The sequence below is a fragment of the Thalia democratica genome, chromosome 2 (assembly GCF_965202585.1).
Source record: "Thalia democratica chromosome 2, ktThaDemo2.hap1.1, whole genome shotgun sequence".
NCBI classification, from domain to species: domain Eukaryota; kingdom Metazoa; phylum Chordata; class Thaliacea; order Salpida; family Salpidae; genus Thalia; species Thalia democratica.
In genome coordinates this window covers 37,362,115-37,384,721 of record NC_139166.1, presented here as the reverse complement: position 1 = coordinate 37,384,721, position 22,607 = coordinate 37,362,115, and the positions used below count along the sequence as shown (strand labels likewise).

Sequence of the window (22,607 nt, the reverse complement as noted above, 5' to 3'; positions counted from 1 at the left end):
ATTAAAAATCCTGCATTTAATCTCTTTAAAATTTAGTAATACACTTTCTGTGAAAATTTGAAGAAGATTGCTTAGAAAATGAAGGAGGAGATAGATTTTTAGTGAAATGGTCTTTTTTCGCATTTTTAGTTTGCGCCTTCCATTATGAACATATTGAGGTCACCGACTTTGATCACTCATATCTTAAAAAATACGTAGAATTTTTTCAAGCGGTTAAAAATGTCTGATAGCTCAGATAAAAATCTATGAAATAAGATCTACTTGTAAGAATCAAGGTGGACTCCCCTATGCCCTTAATGATTTGTTAGTGTTAAAGCATGTTTCAAGATTTGTATGTGTCTGGCTAAATAATTTTTTACAATATTAGCAAGATGTCAATAGTTTTTGCAATTTCAAATTCTTAAAAAATAGGTAATTATTTGTCATTTGAGATTCATCTAAAAATTGTAATTTTTTTCTAAATAAAAATTTGGTTTATTTAACCTTAATTTTATTAAAGTTAGCGTAATATTAGCTAAATGTCAGGGTTTGTGAGTAAAATACTTAAAAAAATTAAGCTTTTAAAATAAATTAGGAAATCAATATATTTTGATTTTTGTAAAGATTTTTTATTTGGGAATTTCTTTTTAATTAATCATTTTAGCTTTGTAATATCGTATCAAGATTCCGCTATAAGCCACAATCTGCCGTTTTTGTTCTGTGTAAAAAATGTTGGTGTCAACTTCCACAACAATTTAAACATTTCAAAAACAGTGATGGATCTAATAAAAATAAAAAAACATTTTGGTTCTCATTTCTTTTTATGCTTTGGTTTTTAATTTGTTGTTCATTTCTTTTTTTTTCAGTCTTTTTTTAAACAACACAACTATGTCCAAACTTAACTAAACCTACATTTGCTGATGGTATATTTCATGATGGTGAGACAAGTACGTATCAAAGCTTCCTAACATTAAAAATAAATTTTGATAAAATTAAAACAATTAGGTAAAATTTCTTGAACTATCTCTGCAGATGCTTGAAAATTTTTGACTTTCTAAAAAAATTTGAGAATTAATATGTTTTTTATTTTTAAATATAAGTTATTGTTTTATTTTTTTAACTAAGCATTTGGTTTTTGTACCCCACAGTGGATCAAAATTGTGCTTAATTGGAGACAATAAATGTTTTTCTAAATAAAAGCAATACTTGAATAATTTAAGTATTAGTATAGCTAAAACTACTTTAGTTGAATTTTTCTATCTAAATAAAGGTTTCATAAATTCACTTTCTAAATCGCCCCTTTGAAGGAATTTGAAAAAAGAAGTGGCCCTAACCCCTTTGTTAAATATTTCCCCCCTTTACTAGTTTTTTGCATAGTTACTTATTTTCCTCCTTACTAGTTATTGCTTACTTTAGAAAACTATGATCTGAATAAAAATAAAATAGATAAATAGTTTAGTATTAGGAAACGTTAACATTCTTTAACTGTTGTTTTCTGTTGTTAACTGTTTTTTAAGTAATGTTTTCTCATAAGTTGAGCTTTCTAAAGATTTTGCTTTTTTTTTTTTTACAGGAATTATTCAATAAAAAAAAAATCTAAATAGTGTTTTATTAGAATACCTCAGCATAAAATGTCTAAGGAATAGTTAGAGCTTATTATGGAAATGTGTTTTATCTTAGTTCAATTTAAATATTATAAATAAATAATGTTTTTCTTAACATATATATGTATGTAAATAATATGATTCTAAAAACTTAATCACTTTCCACTGAGCCCATTGAATGGCTTATAAATAATTTAATAAAAATATTCGATTAAGCAAAATCAAAACATACGTTATATAAAAACAATATTTTTTTTTAATCTTCAGCTAGGTTTAATACGAATAGCTCTTTGCTTAACAATGATACAAAAGTTAAACAAAAAAATAATTACTATTACGTAGTTATTAAATATTGTACAGTACAAATATTCAGTGCAAAAATTAATCCTTAATCTAAACAAACAACTAAAATTTACAAAACTAAAATTAAGTGACTATGAACTACCTCAAAAATTATTATATTTCAAGAGGAGCTTTTTAGTATGTCGACAAGACGATATGAATCCACTCCTTCCATTTAAGCAACCCTCATTTTTCAACGCGTACACAACGGCCGTTGATTCTTTTAAGCACAGCCTACAAAAAGGGTTCTTATCATCTACTATAGGCTGTGCTCTTTTTATCACCTTCCAAGTTATTCTAAAATCAATATTTTTGAGCTTTAGGTCGCAAACATACTTTGAAAGCTCAGTCTAATTTTTATATACATCACATTTAAAATATTTTTTATGATTAGCATATCGGAATCTGAACTGAGTCGATCATAAGCCGATGTACAACTTCTTTTCAAGGTCAGAGTTAACTGTTGCCTTGTAAATAATTTTCTTCGAATGGCAATCGCCCCCTTTCAAAATTACAATTGCAGCCACCAGCGCAATTACGTTAATCCTGAATTAAATTATTTTTATTTAACAAATTTTGGTTATGTATCTTAATTAATTTCCCCAAGTTTACCGTGCATGAATAACTAATTCGCATATCATGTCTGTTAAAGATTTTTGTTAGTGGACTATTTTTGTTGAATTTTATTTTACTAGATTTATAATATCTGCCGATATTTACTTTAACTGAACTACTGAATGGGGGTTTTACCAAAATATATTTGTTTTCTTCTATTTTTATTGTTCGTTTAAATTTTTTGCTCCGTTGTTTCAAAATTAAGTTTATCATTGTAACCTCAATTTTTCATTATTAATTTTGTAATCGTGTTTTGTCTTTAAATTTTTTTCCTTTTTTATTTGATTTTTTATTTAAACATTGGTTAATCATATTTGGTATTTGTTTTATAACATTTTTGTGTGGATAGAAAAATTATTAATATATATAATTTTTCTGATTTGCTTTTTGTAAGGCATATAGGAGAGATCATACAAGTTGAGCTTCACATCCAGGTAGTCAGTTGTCATCATTGGTGATTCAACAGTGACTCGTAACCGCATAGACATGCGTTTGTTTTTTTAGCCTTTTCACTATAAAGCCACAAGAATTAGGCAGTACAGCTAGACCATCATCCCTGTACAACCCAACTCTTTCTAAACCAAAAATATTTTTCAACCCGTCCAGAAAAAATTCCTACTCTTCGCATAATTCCGCACCCATAAACAATCCCTGCGCTACATCAAAAAGAGAGTTGGTGTTATTTGATTTCTTTTTTCGTCACAGGTTTCCTTGTTCATAAAGTACTGATTTACATGCGTTTTTTTATTAGACTTAAGTCTTCAGTAGGTACGCTAGTAAAATTATCAGCGAATTTTAGTGATTTTATTACCAACGCTATACTGATAGAAGGATAAAAATTAACTACATCAAACTTAAAAAAGCTATACGTTTGTTTTTCTAAACCAATGAACCAATTTTAGACTTGGTCCGTATCAGTCCACTGCATAAGTTAAGATTTTAAACGCACAGCTTATTGATTTAGTCAACCTTAACCTTAATTATGTGACCTATATCGGACTTAGAAGTGTTGATTAATCTACACTTGGTTCGTGTTAAGAAGTTATTTTATGGTCTTTGACCGTTGTGAATGCGTTTTTTAACGGAAGTGTTTTAATTCTATTATGTATTTTTAAATTACTAGTTAAATTTTCAGCCTCTAAATCAACATATTTCAAAGTTTTATCAGTACATTTTTCGTAATCTTTAGTAACTTTGAGGTTTAATAATTTCTTATAGCAACTTACTAAAATTTTGTAAAAATTTTATCCAAAGGTACAATCAAATTTTTGTACTTATGTCCTAAACAATTTTTGAACAGTTCATTTTGGAAACGTCTTCTAGTTATTCTGAACTCCACTTTTTGCACCATTTTGATTAGATCTTCTTCAAAAGCCTTTAGAAGTTGGATTCTTAGGTGTGCGCGTTGTTTTGAACCCGTATGTTTCGTGTTTTTCTGCCACCACTTGGTCTGTTTCTTTTAAGAACTTTGCTTTCCACTGCATCCGTCTTACCAGATGTTGAGTTTTATGAATTGTGCTCTCTTATATCGGCTTGGAGGAAGCACTGATTCAAAAAACTCAACATCTGGTAAGACATATGTTTACTTGTTTATGTCATAGGGAGTATCCACATTGTTTTTAATAAGTTCGTCTTGCTTTGTTGATTTCTATCTCAGCTATTAGACAATTTTTTCCTTTTAACCAAGTTCGATAATGTTTTTTTTGAGTAATGAGAAATTGAAGTCGGTGAGTGTATCTTTAATGAAGGCTCAAACTAAAAAGCAATACATGAGTATTTCATTAAAAGAATTGTCTTCATCCTAAATTTTTAACCTATCTTCATAAAGTTTTAATAATAAGTCCATTGCTATTGCCTTAAATCTTTTGAATAAACAAAATAATAATTTGAAAAAAAAAAAATTAAAGAAACCAATTTTATTATGTTTTACTAATTAAAAAGTTTTAATTACAAAAAAATTAAAATCTCAACTTAACATTATTTAAACTATTGAAAATTTATAGCTTAGAATTTTAGTTCATTAAATCAAAAAATGAAGAAGTACATATATTTTTAGTTAATTTTTGAATTTTCAAGAAAAATTAGGATGATATAAGGTCTATGCATTTGTTATGGAAACTTATTAGAAAAGTGACTACATATCATACTTGGATTTTTCAGAACTCTGCTGAAATGTGTTGATTGTTTAACAAAGAAAAATGAGCGTCAGTAATTAAAGCAAGTACTGTGAAAATTTTTATTATTATTTCATATTCCAACAGACTTGTTTCTTTAGAATTTTTATTAGCGAACTACATAAAAATTTAATTACTAACATCTAAAACTCTTATGATATTTTTAAAGGGCCATATCTGTTGAAATTTTGAAATTGAAAATGATAAAAAATATGTACTATCAGTCCTATGATAAACAGACAGTGTAATTAAAACTGAACTAATTGGCTACTCCGTTCATCTAGTTCAGTGGTCGGCAGCTTTTTAGAAGTTGCTGGACATATTTATTAGAAAAAGTTCTGGAGGACAGCATTATGTAGAAAAAAGTTTTTATGGGCCGCCGTTTTTGTAAAATAACCGAAAAAATCAATACAAAATTGTTATTTAAACCAAAAGTGTGATAAAAAAAGTTATAAAAAATATTGATAAATTACTTGGTGTAACAAATTTGTCCCTTTTTATTGATTGTATGTTAGTTTTCGGCCATTTTCGTTATGTGTTGGCGGTTAAGGCCATAGAATGGGGTAAAACAAGTTTTTTTTTACAAAATTTAACATTGGCTTTTATATGAAAGCTTTAATTACAAACTATAAGCCAGTTTTTATAGAATTCAAAAATATCATTTAACTTTTAAGATATTTCGTTTTTTGTAAAAAGTTTCTGATACAAATGTATGGATGGAAAAATTTTCGGATTCAATTTTATCGAAAATTTTAAAATTCACTAAGAATCTATCTCCTCCTTCATTTTTCAAGAAATCTTCTTCAAATTTTCAGGAAATTTTCCTTACATTATAAGAAAAAACGTTACTTATGAATTTTGATAATTTAATCGAATAAAAATTTTATGACAAAAATTAAGAAAAATAGTGTTTAAAAAAAAAAATTACTTAAATCTTTTAAATTCACAAGTGACGTTTTTTGTTATTGTATAAAGATTAGACTGTGAAAGTTTGAAGAAGATTGCTTGAAAAATGTAGGAGAAGATAGATTTTAAATGAAATGGTCTTTTTTCGCTGTTTTAGTTTTCTCTTTCCATAGGGAACCTATTATGCGGCCGACTTTGACTGGTCATATCTCAAAAAATAATTTGAATGTTTTAAAACCATAAAAAGCATCTTAAAGCTTAAAAAAAATACTATAAAATAAGATACTTTTGTAAAAAAACATGGCTTGTCCCCCCTATGGCCCTAATGTTTTTATTGTGTATAAGTGTTGTTGGTGTAATTTGGACTAATTTTGTACATATGTAAGCATTGCGCCTGCTTTCCGAGAGAAGAGAGGAGTCTTTTTTTTTTGCGTAACCAACCGCATAAAACCAAGCGCCGCGAGAAAGGCGTAGTCACTTGAGATAGTCACTGGACGAAGACGGTCATTTGAAGTTATCATTGGATTAAGTCGTTTGATTTAGTCATTTGAGCTTACCATTGGATTGAGACAGTCATTCGATTTTAGTCATTTGTTTTGGTCATTAGATCCAGGCCGTCATCCGATTCAGGTATCGAAGTAGTCATTCGATTTGGTTTTTTGACTTAGTTTTCAGTCTCTTGATTCATTCATTTGGTTCAACAAGTTTTAAGGAAAACCAAGTACGATTACATCTAGCAAAAAAACGTCGAGAAACAAACCACTACCAACAAACTACCAACACGGTCTTTTATATTTTGGCTTTGAGGGCTGCAGTTTGTTGACCTCTTATCTAGTTATAAACCCATCTGTGCGCAGACCAACAAGGGAAAATGTCAGTCTAGAATATAAAAGTTTTGCAAACAAAACCTGTTTACGTGTTTTTATTTGTTTTTTTTTTTCATAGTTCAGAAATAATAGAGATAAGTAATTAGAATACTGAATAAAAAATGGCTTATATGCCAGAGGAAATGCTGTTCATCGAAACTGACTGCTTCGTTTGTTGTAAATGCAAATTAATGTTGTAAAAGTCTTTGCACTTTATAAAGTAAATTTGAATTGTTAGTTTAAAAGTAAAAGTTATTATAGAATACAAAGAAAACTGATGAATCTTCTAGTTCAGGTGGTGTGAATAAAAAGAAAAATGGATTAGAGAAAAATTTAAAAACATCTTTGTGAGCAATTTTATTAAAATAATCTTAAAAACTAATAAACACAAACGAAGTTTGCTAAAACAAATTTTTCATAAAAATCCTAATAAATTTGTTTACAAATCTAGAAATATGAAATTTAGAGTTTTTCTTATGAGGAATTAATAAAAGTAATTTGAAAATAAACAAATTTTCACAGTACTCTTTATTTGTCTAGCTAACATATGTTTCTGGTTTTAAGCTAGCTTCAACGGAGTTCTGTAAAAAATAGACAGTGTATGAAAAGAATAGAAGATCAAGTATGTGAAAGTGTATGTTTACTAAAGATAAATCATAATTCTAGATTGATAATTAATATAAGGTACAGTATAGGTTATTTAACCCAACTGCTATAAAAAATAAAATAATAATTTAAAAAGCAAATAAATAATAAATTTAAATTAAGTTACTACGAAATGCTATATAATAATCATTTAATTGAAGTTTAAGATATCTAAAGCTATAATATAATTAAAGTATACAGCTTTTCGTAGTATTTTAAATTAAAATTATTGATTAGTTTTTCTAAAATTCATTAATGTAGTTTGTTGATTCAATCCTTTTTAACAATTTATAACAGTCGGATTTAATAACATATATTGTACTTCATATTTACCAATAATCTATGATTATGACTTATCATTAGTAAACAGATATTCACATGCTTTATCTTCTTTTTTTCCTTACAGTATTAATTTTTACAGAAGTTTGTTGAAGCGTTATAAGTCGCTTGACACACAAAAACGTATCTTAGTTAAATACAGGGTCGCCACTAAACCTGGATTCCTGGAGTTTGACAACTTAAGCTAAAAAATTCTTGAAAAAGCTGGAGCTTGAGAAATTTGAAAAAAAAAACCTGAATTTTGAACAAAAACCTTGAAAATCATGGAATTTCAAACAATTTCTACATATTAAGTAGTGAAATTTTAATATGGCACAAAAAAACTATCATTAGACAAAAAAATTGTCAATATCAATTTTTTTTAATAAAAAAAATATTTTAGCTAATTTATTTAAATTTTTAGCTAATTTAATCATTATTGAAATGTAGATTTAATTTTTTTTTCAATGTTGTTTTACTATTATAACAGTTTTTTACCTTAAGTTTAATTTTAAACTAAAATAGACCCAAAACGAGTACTTTCAAAACCTGAAAAATAATCAGAAAACCTGGAGAAAAGTTGCCAAAAACCAGTGGCCACTCAGTAAATAAAAAGAGTACTGTGTAAATTTGTTTTTATTATATATTCCAGCGAAATTGTTTGTTATTAACAAACGATTAACTTAAAACATTAAATGTTACTTAAAAGTAATTTTAGTTACTTGATTATCAAATTTAAGAAATTTCATGAAAGACTAAAACATAAAAGAATACTTAATTCTTAAAAGAATTGGTTAGATTATGAATTTTTATTGTCACGAATTGTTTTACAAACATTAATAAATAAATGATTAATAAAAAAGTTAATAATTTGTTACCATAAACTTGTATGCAATTTTTAATTAAAACTAAACAGTATATTACAAAGTTCAAACTATTTACATAGGTCTTCTACTAGAGAAAAAGAAAAACCTTCATATAGTTTGTATAATACAACGGAAAAGGAGCAGCTCAGTACAAAAGTTTGTTGTATAATATTTTTATGTAATAGATAAATTAAAAAAAATTACAAACTTAAAAGTTCACTTGTATTTATTACTACTATATTTTAGCAGCTAAATATTTAATAAGGTAGTGAAAACCATTTAAATAGGAAAGCCAAACAAGAAAAAAAGATAAAATGAAAATTAAAGAAAATTTATGTATTGATGAAGCTGCATTTAAGGACAATCAAAATAGGTGTGGAAAAAGTTTACTGTTAGTATTTTTTGTTTTTAAAGTTAAACAAAAGAATTATCTGTAAAGACAGTTATAAATAACTTTTTAGACCAAAAAATCAGTCAGTTACAGAAACAAAAAAAGAAACTACTGAAATGGAGGTTAGCATATTTTTAGAATTTTTAATCCTAGATAACTTAATCTATACACAGGGTTGCCACTTTACCTGGTATCCTGGAAAAACCTTAAATTTGACAATTTAGGCAAAAAAAACCTGAAAAAACCTGGAATTTTAACAATTTTTACATATTCAGTAGTAAAATTTCGATTTGACTCAAAAAATCTATCATATAAAAAAAAAATTGTCTTTATAAAAAAAATTTTTAATCAAAATACATATTTAAAGTAGCTTTAAAGTATCTTTTTAATGTTTTTATACATTTTAACACAGTTATTTTTACCTTAAACTTAACTTTAAACTAAAAATAGACCCAAAAATGTGTACTTTTAAAAACCTGGAAAAAAATTGGAAAACCTGGAAAATTTTTTGAAAAAACGAGTGGCAACCCTGTATACAGTGTTTTCAATTCCCAATTAATCCCTAAAAATAATCAAAAAATATGATTAAATTCCTAGAAATTACGTTTTTTTGCTTAATGATTAAAATTTGAAAGCCAAAACAGTGACACCAGATGGTGAAAAGCAGCCAGAAAATTAAATTTAAATTTTATTGTTAATCTTTTCAATCTCAGTACAAAACTGACTCCATGGCGCCACCTAGTAGATATTTTTCCTTCATTCACATAAAATAAAATTAATCTAAAATTTGTTTATTAAACTAAAATTAGAGCTCAAAAACCCTCAAACTTTCCTCGTAAATTTCATATTGATATGTGCCTATAAATGATTAATGACATATTTTACTTGATGTACCTTAAAAAATGTTCGTAAAGTTTAAAATTCTTTTCTTTTTCATAATTTCTCTATAAATTTGCTATATTTTATGGACTTCCCTATATTTTTTTTAATTTAGTGCGAACCCTGTCTATACTTCGTTAATATTTTATGACTATTTACTTACATGCCTTGCATCAAAAAGATGCTAAAAGATCTACTCTTATTATGTACTGTAGCTGATAAGCTTTGAAAATTAATAACATACCTTTGTGTTTATTAAAAGCTTTAATTTCTCAAAATACAAAATTCATCTTTAATAAGAATATTATAAACTTAAACTTTTTAAACCAAACTAAGTTATAAAAAAATATTACTCAAGATTTTAAAATAAATTAGTTTGTTAAAAATAATTCAAACCAAACTAATTTAATATATACTACTTTAATTTCTTTAAGTGTTTATTTAATATTCACAGCAAAAAATTTTCTATGCATTAAAGCTTATACACGTGCCTAGTTTAAAATATACAACCTTATTTAGATTGACAATGTTGTAAAATTAGATAAAATTAGTATCAAGTCTAATTACTAAAGTTTATTAACTATTTTTATTAGTGGTAATTAATACTTTTTTTAAATTAAACTTCACTTCTCACTACTGCCTACTGGTCTTTTTCAAATTTTAATTGCCTTTTGCAAAACATTTTATTTTTTAAACTCTATTTTGTAAGCGTTCTGGTGAAATATTTGTTTTGGTAATTTAGAATCTTTTGATAATAGCCAAATTTTTCTCTATAATTTTCAATATTTATGATTATTTCGTGTTTAGTTAGTCAGAAAGTTAATTTATTTACTTCAAACATGTACTACGTATAAAAAAAATGTCAATATTAAGCAAGGGCGTCGTGTGGGGTGAAACATTATAGCTGATGCTTCACCAAAAAAAATTGTTATTGTGTTATAAAACTGTTAAAACTATTTTTCAAATCAAGTATTTTGTATATAAGCTTTGTTGTAATTTTAGTAGTTATATCTTGCAAAATAGTTATAAAAATTATAAAGTTTAGGTGATTTAAAATACTTGTAAATATTCTGTACCCTCTAACACAGGGTTTCCCAAAGTGGGCGATATCGCCCCCCTGGGGGCGATTTTAGTAAGTCGGGGGGCGATAATTAGTAAGGGGGCGAAAGGGTGGGCGATAACTTGTAAGGGGGCGATTATGAAATTTTGGGCTGTCATAAAATTTTTAATTTTTAAATTGCTAATTTACTAATTTTAGCTTGCTAGTAAATATTTGACCCTGAAGTAAAATTAAACAAAACAAGTTTATTTTATTTATGTAAAATATAGAGAAAAAAAATCAAGTACTTATGACTCCTACTTTAAAGTAAATTACATATTTTCATTCATATATTTTCTTATTTAACAATTACATAGATCATAGACGATCGGAATCCCTCTCACCATTTTATAACCTGACATATATGTTATTTGGGATCATAAATTGTTCATAAAAATCTATGTTATATATTATTAAGTTTCTAGGTAAATTGGCAACCCTGTATAGTTTTATTTCTTAGTCTAACTTGTGACTTTTCAAAAAACAATTGGAAATATCATGAGGTGATAGTTATATCACCTCATGATATTTCCAATTGTATTTTGAAAAGTGACTGACCTTGAACTAAAAGTGAATTTTTCAAAAGAACGAAATGAAAGCTTTTGGACTCAACAAAAACTAAGGCAAAAGTATCCAATCATTTGAGAGTAATATAAATTATTGTTTATAGTTTTTCCTTCTAGCTATGTTGTTGAGAAAGCTTTCAGATCAGTTATCAACATCTTGAGCAAAAGATCTAATCTAGATATTTGTAAAAAAGGCTTTTTTTTACTGATTAAGAATCAGATTAGAAAAACTTGCAAGCAGTCATGAACCTCATCCTACACATTATATTAGACTTCAGTAGCAGATATTATTTTATGAAATTTTTTTGTTTTATTTAATCTTTTAAAATACTTTTTATTTAACCTGGTTTGTATTGTATTTAAATAGTCTTTTTATAATAAAATTTTATTAAGTTATTTATTCTACAACAGGTTTGCATAATGCCTAATAGATATTAATTACGGTAGACTTCCTCTTGAGTTCGCTCTTTTCACCCAAAAAATTGCAAATTCATGTTTTCTAAAATTTAACTTAAATAAAGCCTATTACTAACTAAGTATTAATAAAACAAAAAAATCATAATATTTAATATCTTATATAGATCTACTTTTTTAATGAATGTTTGTTTTATGTTTTAATTGATTTAATGTTTATGCATAACGTTATTGCATATAACATATTCAAGTTTATCATTTTGTAAAAAAAGGTAATAATTTTTGAGTTTGCACTTTTTTATTTCCTTCAAAGTGCCAACTCAAGCGGAAGTCTACTGTATTTATTAAATCATTTATGTTTTAAATCTGTTATTAATTTTATTTTGACCTGGTTATTTTCGTAGTTTATATTTCGTATTACATTACATTGAAAGTTTTTATAGCATAGTGATTAAAGTGTTTGTTTGAAAGAAATTTATTTGAATTATTTTTGTTATTACTTGTTTAATCTGTATAAATAAATAAATCTTGATAACCATTTAAGTTTTTATTTTAAGTTTTTTTTTGGTTTTAAAAGAGTATAGATTTAAGGTCTCTATTTGAAATTACTTCAAATTTTTCATTTAAAAGATTCTTCAACTCAAACTTGATTTGTTATTGTTAAAAAAACCTATACATTAAAGAATTTTAAACTATTAATACAAATGTTTTTTGTTTTATCTTAATTTTTAATATATTAGCAATTAGAATGTGTTGTTTATTTTGTTAGTTAAACACTAGCTTTTCGTTTTTCACTATTTTCTTCTGGTAAATTATTATAGGCTAATGACTAGAGAAAAAATAAATTTAAACAGTATTAAATATGCCATTAAAAGACTGCTGCAGTTACAAAACAAAATTTTAAGCTAATTAAAAGAATTTTTTAATCGATTGCTCTCTGTTCACAGAATTAACTGTGAAACTTTTGATTTTTTTTGAATTTAAACTAAAAAAAAAAGAAAATGTTAAAACTAAGGTTTAGTTTTCTAAAGGTTATTCCAAGTCAAATACTGTTTAATGGTATTCTATTACAGAACATGTAGTTTAAAAAGTTTAAAATTAAGTTTTTAACTTTACAACTAACTTACTTATAATATATCTTAGCATTGAAATTAATAACTTTACTACATTATCTGAAGCTGTTGATGAAACCACTTTTCATGTGAGATAATCAACCAGTCGGTCAAACTTCCTTAAACTAGATCAGAAATTATGTTTTATTATTTATTTTATTATGTGTAAAATAAACTGTTCATTTTTTTATAGTTTCTTAATCTCTGGTATAGTAATTTTAGAATATGCCTATTTATAAAATAATTTTAGTACTTTGTGCGGTTTAAACAAGTTACTTAGTATTAACTTCTAAATGTCCGAAATTCGTTATTTGAGAGATTATTATAATGTCAGGTTTAAATTAAGATTTCAGATGGTTAACGTACGGTTAAGATCCAGTCAAATATCGACATGCTAAGTAACTTGGAAGCTACTTGTGCAAAAGAAACAAAATTTATTTTTTTGATACTAAATATTTTGAAATACACTTTCAATTTGGTTTTCAGTTCACAATAGTATTTCCTAGATCACAATAATACTAAATCATTTTATTACAATTTCGCTCGAGTTTTTCAATTTTCTTATATGTTATTTTTTTAAGTTATGCAGCCCGCAATTACATTTTTTAAACGAGTTGAAACTAGAAAAGATTTTTTAGTAAATATGAATTGCTGACTACAAAAGTTGTCCACCACTACCCTAAAAGTTTCATTAGTTTCAAAACAGTTCATATCTAAACAGGATTAATTACAGGTTACACAAGGCTTTTTAATAATTAAATATTTTAATACACTAAACTGGGCTTATAAGAAAACAAATGTAACTTATTTTCTCAAGCCCTGTAAACTACTTTGAACACAGCTCAAAAGTGCATGCATAAGAAGTACCAGACTAAATTACATTTCGAACACAACTTTTTCGGCTCAAAAGTTTCTACTCAAGAGAAAAACTACTTTGTAAAATCGTGGGGGGCGATTATTTTCCGAATTTCTGAAAAGGGGGCGATTTAGAAAATGAGTTTGGGAAACCCTGCTCTAAAAAAATGCCACTGATATTAAGTATAAGTTGATAAATAAGTTTTATAATTGTTGAATATTTTTGAAGGATACTGCTTCAGATGCTAAGAACAAAGTACAAAATGAAATAAAATTCTCTGCGTTAGTTTTAAGTATTTTGTTTTTGTTTTGAATTAAAAATTTGTTTACATTTTTGTTTTATTTTAGTGGAAGTTTTTTTGGAGTTAAATCTGAAACAAAAAGTAAGAATAGTGTTTATGATCCCAGCAAAACAAACTATGACCCAATCGAACATGCTTGTTGGAGTAAAGAAGATGAGTAAGTTTTAGAAATGTAAATAATTTTGTAATTTATTGAACATAAAGTTAGTATTGCCATAAAACCTGGAAACCTGGAATTTGAAAATTTAGGAAAATTATATCTTCAAAAACTTGAATTTTTTTTCTAATATTATTAGTAAAATAAATGTATATTTTAGGATTTATAAACTTTAACAAAGTTTTTTTAGAATCATTCTTTTTGTTATCGCAACGATAATATTTTACAGGCTTGCCGAAAAACCCGGAATTGTTGAAAAACCTGAAATTTCGCAATTAAGGTAAAAAACCTCAAAAACTTGGATATTGAAAAAATTTGGAAAAAACCCTAGAGTTTTGATCAAAAATAGCTAGAAAACCTTAGGGCTGCCACAAGGTCAGGAAAAACTAAAAGAATGACAAAAGTCAGGAAAAAATGGGTTTCTGAAAAAGTTAGGAAATTGGACAAAATTTGAAAAAAAAGTCAGCTTTTGTCTGTTCAAATTTACAAAGTTCCTTACTTTCCAAAGCCTTCCAACGGTAAAAAATTGATTAAAAATCCTTTAAAGTCAGACCAAAATTGCAAAATTTTCCTAGAAATTTACAAAATTACTTAATTTTCAATGCCCTCATCTGGTAAAAATTAAAAAAAATACTTTAATAAAACCTACAAAATTTTTCTATTAACATGTTTAACAATTACCCTATTTAGTACTACAGTTTATTTATGCTTTTTAGTATTTTCTGTGCAGGGTTGCCACTCTACCTTGAAACCTGGAAAAACCTTGAATTCGACAATTTAGGCAAAAATAACCTGGAAAAACGTGGAATTTGAGAAATTTTGAAAAAAACCTGGAAAAACCTGGAATTTTGATCAAAAAACCTGGAAAAACCTGGAATTTTTACTAATTTTAACATTTTCAGTACTAAAATTTAAATTTGACACAAAACATCTATCATATAAATAAGATTTTTTTGTCATCACCAAAAAAAAAAATATTAAAAAACACATTTAAAGTAACTTTACAGCATCTTTTAAATGTTTTTGTACTATTTAACACAGTTTTTTTATAGAAATTAACTTAAAACTAAAAATAGACCCAAAAATGTTTACTTTTAAAAACCTGGAAGAAATTTGGAAAACCTGGAAAAAATTTTGAAAAAACGAGTGGCAACCCTGTCTGTGGCAAGGACACTTCCATTGTGAAACTGTGATATATACACAAACGTTTATCTTGCAAAATTTTAGAATCATAGTGTTTTTTGTTTAAGTAAATAATTAAGTTCTTTATAGTTTAGCACTAAGTTTAGTATTTTATGTAACAAGTTTATGTGTATACTTTACCTCTTTATTATTTTTTAAGGTTGTTTAAATTTAAAAAATAAGTAAAAGCCGATTATTTTATATAATTAATATAATTATAAAAATAAGAATAAAAGCTTTATGTAGTTTCAAGTGTTAGTTTGATCACGTATTTTGGAATAAGTTTGAATTAAGAGTTTGATTTAGAAAATTAAGGAAGATTTTTGTAAAAAGTCATGGAAAGGTCTGGGAATTTTTTTCAGCTTGATCTGTGGCAACACTGAAACCTCGAGTTTTACATTACAATTTAATTACATGTAAAGTAATAAAATTTTAATTAGATGTTAAAAGTCTATCAACCTGGAAGAAATTAAGAAAACCTTTGGTAACCCTGAAAAATAATTGAAAAATACAAAACCTGAAAATAACCCTGAAAATATTAAAATACACTTCATTGAGTCACATAACTTTACAATAGGGGATAACACCAGAGTTATACCCATAATATGAAAAATAAACTTAGATTTACATGGGCTTGTTTTTTGTCGCCTAACCGAGTTTCTTTTGCCTGGTTAGGTATTAACCTCAGTTAAGTTATTAATACACTTAGTCAGTTTTTGGTATAAACTTTAAATAAGTGGTAATGTTATAAGTTTAGATATTTTTAAAAGCAATAAACTAAGATCTCTACTTAGACAAGGAGAATAAAATTGTATGTAATTTAATTTTTGTTTTATAAAAACCATTTTTTTAGTTATTGGAAATGTTTCATCTAGTAATACTTTGTAATGTATAACACTTAGTTTACTACATTAAAAAATTATTTTAATTAGATAAAAATTAATTTTCAATTAAAACTTTTTTTTAATTTAAATCAAATTCAATAGCTGTTAAAGAGGTAAACCTTAAAATCATGCTAAAAGTTTATAGTGTTCTGAGCTAGAAATTAATAAAATAATTTTAACTAGAAAGTAAAAAAAAAGCTTGTATTTTAAATGTTTAGTTCAAGACATTATTGGAAAATTCTGTAAGCACATTCCAATTTTATAGATTTAATAATAAAAAAGTTAAGTTAGCTTTCGTATCTATGTAAATTTAACAGAATGCCTTACATCGCCTTAGCGCAAACATTGAAAACAATAGAAGAGACTCAGGGGAGGTTGATGAAAATAGAAGCACTTTGTAACTTCTTTAGAAGTGTTATTGTCTTATCACCTGAGCAACTTACCTCATGTGTTTACCTGTTTTTAAATAAGATTGCACCAACTTACGAAGGCATTGAATTAGGAATAGGTACACTGTTATAGTTTTTTTTATATATTTATTTAATGATTAAACAAAAGAGAGCAAATAACATTTTTTCTATTCAAGATCATTTATACAAAATTAAAGAAGCCAATAAAGTAATAAATTGCTTTAATGTTATTATTATTTCTTATTTTAGATAATGATAAAACATAGTTATTATTTAACGAATATTATTAGATTAATCAGTTTAGTTACAAGCGTATACTTAGTATTTATTTGATTAAATAAAACTTCAAAATAATTAAATTTTAAAATCATCATGTTATTTACGACGACTTGTATACTTTTAAATGCTTAGTTTGATATATGTAGGGGACTTCATATTAAAATCTGTTGTCAAAGATGTTTGTGGAAAATCTCTTAAACAAATCAACAAAGATATGGAAGAGCTTGGAGATATAGGACTTGTTACTGAAGTAAGCTTACATTTAAAAAAGTATTGTTAACTTTTTATTTATGTTTGAAAAAGTTTCTTTTGTAAATGAGTATAAATACTTTTGTTTAACTAATTTTTGATTGTAAATATTTTACTACAGAAAGGTAAACAATCACAAAGACTGCTAGTAAGTCCAGCAAATCTTACTATTAAGAGAGTGTTTAATACTCTGAAAAAAATTGCAACAACTACTGGAGGTTCTGTTAGTATAGTTTTTATAGAGTAAAATATTAAATATGTTTAATCAGTTTATTTAATCGAAATAAATAAAAATAGAAGTAAATGTAACATTTTATTTAAATTACCTTGAAAAAAAGCTTTTAAATTTCAAAGAAAAAATATTAAAAAAGTTTTAATTATTTTCACAGTGTAATAATTCTAGGTACAGTTTTATATTAATTTTATTAATATTGGAAATATATTTTTAAGAAATTAAAAGAAACCTGTGAATATTAAAGTTGAAATTTTTAAAATTAATACTTTTTTGTATTAAGTTTGAAAAAAAAAACATTTAAGGATGCGTACTGCTTAGTCGTAAAATATTTTCTATTTTAATTTTTTCAAGAGCCGAGACCTTAAAATCAAATTAATAAGAGGAATGATTAATTCTTGCAAAGGTTGTGAAACAAGATACATAATGAGGTATATATCAATATTGTTTATATAGATTTTTTACATGTAAAGTAATGAAGTTTTGATAGGATACGAAAAATTTATCATATAGAAAAGAATAATTAATTTTATTAGTAAAAGCACATTGAAAGTAGCGTAACAGTATCTTTTAAATTTTGTTATACTATCTACTGACCGCTTTTTACCTTAAATTTTGTTATATACTTAAAATGGCCCAAAAAACTAAGTATTTGGAAAACCTGAAATTAAAAAATTTAGAAAACCTGAAATAAAAAAAATCCTTTGGCATTCTTAAATCCTTTAGCATTTTATAAAATCCTGTACAAACATATAATTATTTTGTCATTAAGTTATTTATTATTATTATGTTTCACCTAATGCTTAAAAATGAGATAAAATATTCTTTTATAAAAAGGTCATTATCTGGTAAGCTACGAATTCAGATGGGAGAAAAGTCTGTACTACCTGCTCTTACTAAAGCAATACTAATGACTCCACCAGCACAAGGTTTTACTGTTTAGTTATGAAATATTCTAAAAGTTGTATAAAACTAAGTTACTGTTATATTGTTGTAGCATTGATAAAAGTATAAAAACAAGTTGTTATTTCTAGAATATCCACCTAAAATTTTAAATGCGATTGATGAAACTACTCCAGCAAAATTAAAAAATTTAGTTGAAACCAAAAACAAAATTGTGAAAAATGCTAACTGGTTAGAAAATTGGTATTGTGTTTTGTATAGTTTTATTTTTTATAAAAAAATCAAACCAAAATTCTTAAATGAAAATATTCATGTAAGTTGAACGTTTTTAATTTATAGTATTAAAAAAAAAAGCTAACGGAGTCTCAAGAATATTAATACTTCAGTTTAAGGTATAAATTCTAAATTATGTAATATAGAAGTACCTAAAAAATACTTATAGAGAAATATAATAAAATGTTAGTTTGAAAATATTCAAAGGAATTATACTTAAATCTAATATAATAAATCTAAATTATTTTTATGTAATTAAATTTAATATAGACTGAAGTAACTCAAGGCTTATCAATATACAAAAAAAAAAAAAAATAAAACGAATAAAAAAGTAAAAATCTAGCTAACATATTATCACCATATTTTTTCAAAGTTTACTGTAACTAAGAGTAACTATAAATAACAACTGTAAACAAACAATATAAAGTTCCCTAAAACCGAACTTAATAATAGCATATTACATGTTATTTTATAACTTTTTGTAAATTTTTGTTCAAATACATAGTTTAAATTAATTTTAGCTTTAGTTTTCTTAATCCACACTTTTCTATAAAATCTAAATTACTTATTACCGTTATTGTAAAAACTGTACTTTATATGCTTTTTTTTCCTGTTGTTTTCTTTATGATTTTTTTGTAGTGGATAATTAACGCAAACTGGTCCTTTAATTCAAGGTTTTATTTAATTATATTACTTTTCCAAATATTTCTGTGCGTGTTCAACCTTTTTGCAAAACTATTCATTGTTTGACCAATGTATAGTTTTTTGCATATATACATTTCACACCATATATACCACAATTTTTTCAATCCAAATTTTGTTTTATTTTAATATCTTTTAATTTTTAATCACTATTTATCATACTTTTTTTTATAACTCCAAAAACTTCCACATAATGCATATTTCTCACATTCAACTGTTTTTTGGTCTTCATCATTAAGTTTTTCCAAATGTTTTTTTTTTCAATAAGTTTTCTTTGTGTTTTTAGTCTTTTATATGATAATCTTAATAAGTTTGTATTTTTACATTATTCAGTTTTGTTAAAATTTATAAACTGTTTAAAACTTTAATTTTGTTTGACATCACTTTTTCTGTTTGTTCCGATGGTTATTTATTATTTGTTTTTCTATCTTGTTTAGTTTTTTACTTAGTTCTGTAAAAAATGTGTTATTTATTAATATTTTATTAAAATTTGATCTCATACATTTGGCTCTAAAGTTAAAGTTAACGAGTGCATTTTCAGAGTCCCCTGTTTTTTATTTTAACTTTTTTATAATGCCTCTTATTTCTTGTCTTAGGAGGTAAGATATAACGTTAAAGAATTTGCTGTCGGTTTTATGGGGTTTAACGTTTTTAAACCTTTTTATTCGGAACTTCAAAAACCCATAGTTTGTATAGTCTTTACAACAAATTATATTCAGTTATTGTATAAGTCATGATTAAATTTGTTTTTTGGTGTTGTACAATTCGTACTGTAGTTATTTTGTAATTTTAATAATTAATCGTTAAATTGTAACCTAAAAATTTCATTGATTTCATTTGTTTTTTTAGTTATATTTAAAAAAATATTTTGTAAAAACCAAAAAAAAAAAAGAAACTTCTTTGATAAAAAGACACTGTTTACATATGAGAAAAAAAAATAGTTGTAATCAGTGGCAACGCGTGGTATTTTTAGGGATGCAAAAAATTTATATGTATTTAAAAAATCCCTTAGGTTGATATTAAAAAAAAAAATTTTGTAACGGTGAAGTACTAAAATTAAAACAAAACGTTAGCAAACAAAAGTAAAAAAAAAACAGTAGTATAATACTTTAAGAAGTGTTTTACTTTTTTTATTTTGAACATCTGCTCAAATACTTCACCCTACGCGACGCCCTGATTGTAATAGTTGAGTATTTCTCAACTATTACGTTTCTTAAGTATTTATTAATTTTTAAAATTTTCGTTTTACTTTGATTTTTATTATATAACACGTGTTAGCCATTTGTTTTAATGATTACTAATCTCCAAATTTATTTAAAGTGAAATGCCAAATTATGAAATTCTGATTTCAACCATGCTGAAGTATGGCATTGATGAGTTACCTAAGTATTGCAAGCTCACACCAGGTTTTAACATTTCATGATAATTATTTACAAAAGACAGTATAAACTAAATAAGATAGTTTTGCTGATAATAAATTATTTTTTTTATAATTAAAAAAGCTTGTTTAAAAAGTGTAATTTGATAGTATTAAAAAAAATTGAAATTAATTTTATCCTAGTTTTAAACGATGTATGAAATCGGAAGTAAATGAAAAGAAAGGCCATAGAGCAGGGGTCAACAACCTTATCTAGCTCGCGGGCCATTTTTATTCGGAAAAATTGCTCGTGGGCCGCACTATTTATGAAAAATATTCGAGAGCAGCATTTATTTGAATAAAGTTCTAGTAATCAGTAGAAAAATATTATTTTAGGTCAAAAATGTGATAAATTAAGCAATAATAGAGCACTAGTAAAGAGTATTTATTGAAATAAGAGCCTAACTATAAGTTTTTATTAAAAAATCTTTAATTTTTTGTATTAAAAATGTATAATTTTGGCCAAATAGGAGCTTGCGGGCCCCAGATTTAGACTTTGAGAGCCTCAGTTTTCCGACCCCTGCCATAGAGGGATCCAGCATTAAAAAAAAAAAACTTTTATTAACATTGGCCCTTTAAAGCTAAAATTATATACTATAAGATAATTTTTACAGAAACTTTAAACTTAAAATGGACTCAAAAGTGTGTACTTTTAAAAACTTGCTGGAGATTTTGAAATCTTGGAGAAAATTTGCCAAAAACATTTGGCAATCCTGAAAAATAATCATTATAAAAATTCTCATGGTTATAAATTTGATTTTCTTGATTAAATAAAAAATCCTTTAAAAGTAATTTTTATTATCAACTTGAGATTAAAATGATTTAATTTTAGAACTATTGCTTGAAAGCTGTAGGAGAAGATAGACCTTTTATAAAATAGCCTTTTACCTTGGAACTCTTGAAGTAACTATTAAACTCGCCAACTTTCTACGGTCATATTTTAGAAAATAATTTGAATTTTACAAAAAAGTAAAAAAACAGCTGCTATCTAGGTTAATGATCTAACTAGTGTAAGCTTGATAGTTTCCTTCAAGTATTCTTAACACTTTTTTTTTGCTCTGCATCAGAAGCCTTGGAGTATTAGTGTAAATTTCAAAAAAATCATTATACCTAGTGTAAGTTTGAAAATTTTCCGGAATACCCAGTTTTAATTTTAAAGCTTTTTTCCAATATGCCTTAGACCTTTTTTATTCTTCATCAGAGACTTTAAAATGGCTAGTGTAAGATTCAAAAGGATTTCGTGCACACTAGTGTGTATGGGTGCACCCGTGAAAACAACCAAGTTATATTACTACAATATATACTACACATTTCATTGGTTTTTACTAAACTTTTTGACAATAAATAGCTTCTAAATTAGCATAATAATTTTAAACTTGATAATTCTTGTTTTCTTTAGTTATAATAACTAACATCATTCCTTTTTTTCGTATTAAAGGTTTTACATACTTGAAAAAATGTTAAATGTTAACTATGGAAGCATACCCCAGGTCCTTTTTGGTATACTGGTCCTTTTTTTTCCACATTTAGCAATACTTAAGTTATTCTGATTATAAAATATAATGAAAATAGTGTAGTGTTATATATACTTCGCTCGTACGAAAAATTAAAGTCTGAATAACAATTAAACAACTTATTTTTTAGGTATTCCACTTTATCCTATGTTGGCACAGCCATCAAAAGGAGTTCGTTTAGTAATAGAAAAATTTGGTGATTGTCAGTTTACATGCGAATACAAGTACGACGGAGAAAGGGCTCAAATACATGTGTGTGATAATGGCAAAGTTAGTCTTAGTAAATAAGATAATAAACTAAAATGATTATTTGCATATATACCCAGTTACATATTATATATTCTACTGTTATTGAAAAAGATAATTTGACACACTCATATATCTTATATTAATACAAAAAAAGTATTTTTTTGTTTTAATACTTTCTTATTACTTTTGTTATTACAGCATTAGTACTACTTTTTAAATGCTT

The 22,607-nt window shown here is 25.7% G+C and overlaps 1 protein-coding gene across 2 annotated transcripts in view; it reads left to right on the top strand.

The window, feature by feature from the left end:
- LOC145830107 (DNA ligase 1-like) overlaps positions 1–22,607 on the top strand; it is a 51,983-nt gene that overhangs the window by 9,049 nt on the left and 20,327 nt on the right. For both annotated transcript variants that reach the window (XM_082937996.1, XM_082937995.1), the window contains exons 5-18: positions 6,748–6,833; positions 8,396–8,471; positions 8,603–8,706; positions 8,777–8,828; positions 13,861–13,913; positions 13,980–14,090; positions 16,474–16,664; positions 16,992–17,095; positions 17,216–17,317; positions 17,681–17,757; positions 18,164–18,255; positions 18,361–18,460; positions 20,525–20,610; positions 22,266–22,405. In XM_082937996.1, the coding sequence (XP_082794122.1) occupies positions 6,748–6,833; positions 8,396–8,471; positions 8,603–8,706; positions 8,777–8,828; positions 13,861–13,913; positions 13,980–14,090; positions 16,474–16,664; positions 16,992–17,095; positions 17,216–17,317; positions 17,681–17,757; positions 18,164–18,255; positions 18,361–18,460; positions 20,525–20,610; positions 22,266–22,405 (1,374 nt within the window). The remainder of the gene's footprint in view (positions 1–6,747; positions 6,834–8,395; positions 8,472–8,602; positions 8,707–8,776; positions 8,829–13,860; positions 13,914–13,979; positions 14,091–16,473; positions 16,665–16,991; positions 17,096–17,215; positions 17,318–17,680; positions 17,758–18,163; positions 18,256–18,360; positions 18,461–20,524; positions 20,611–22,265; positions 22,406–22,607) is intronic.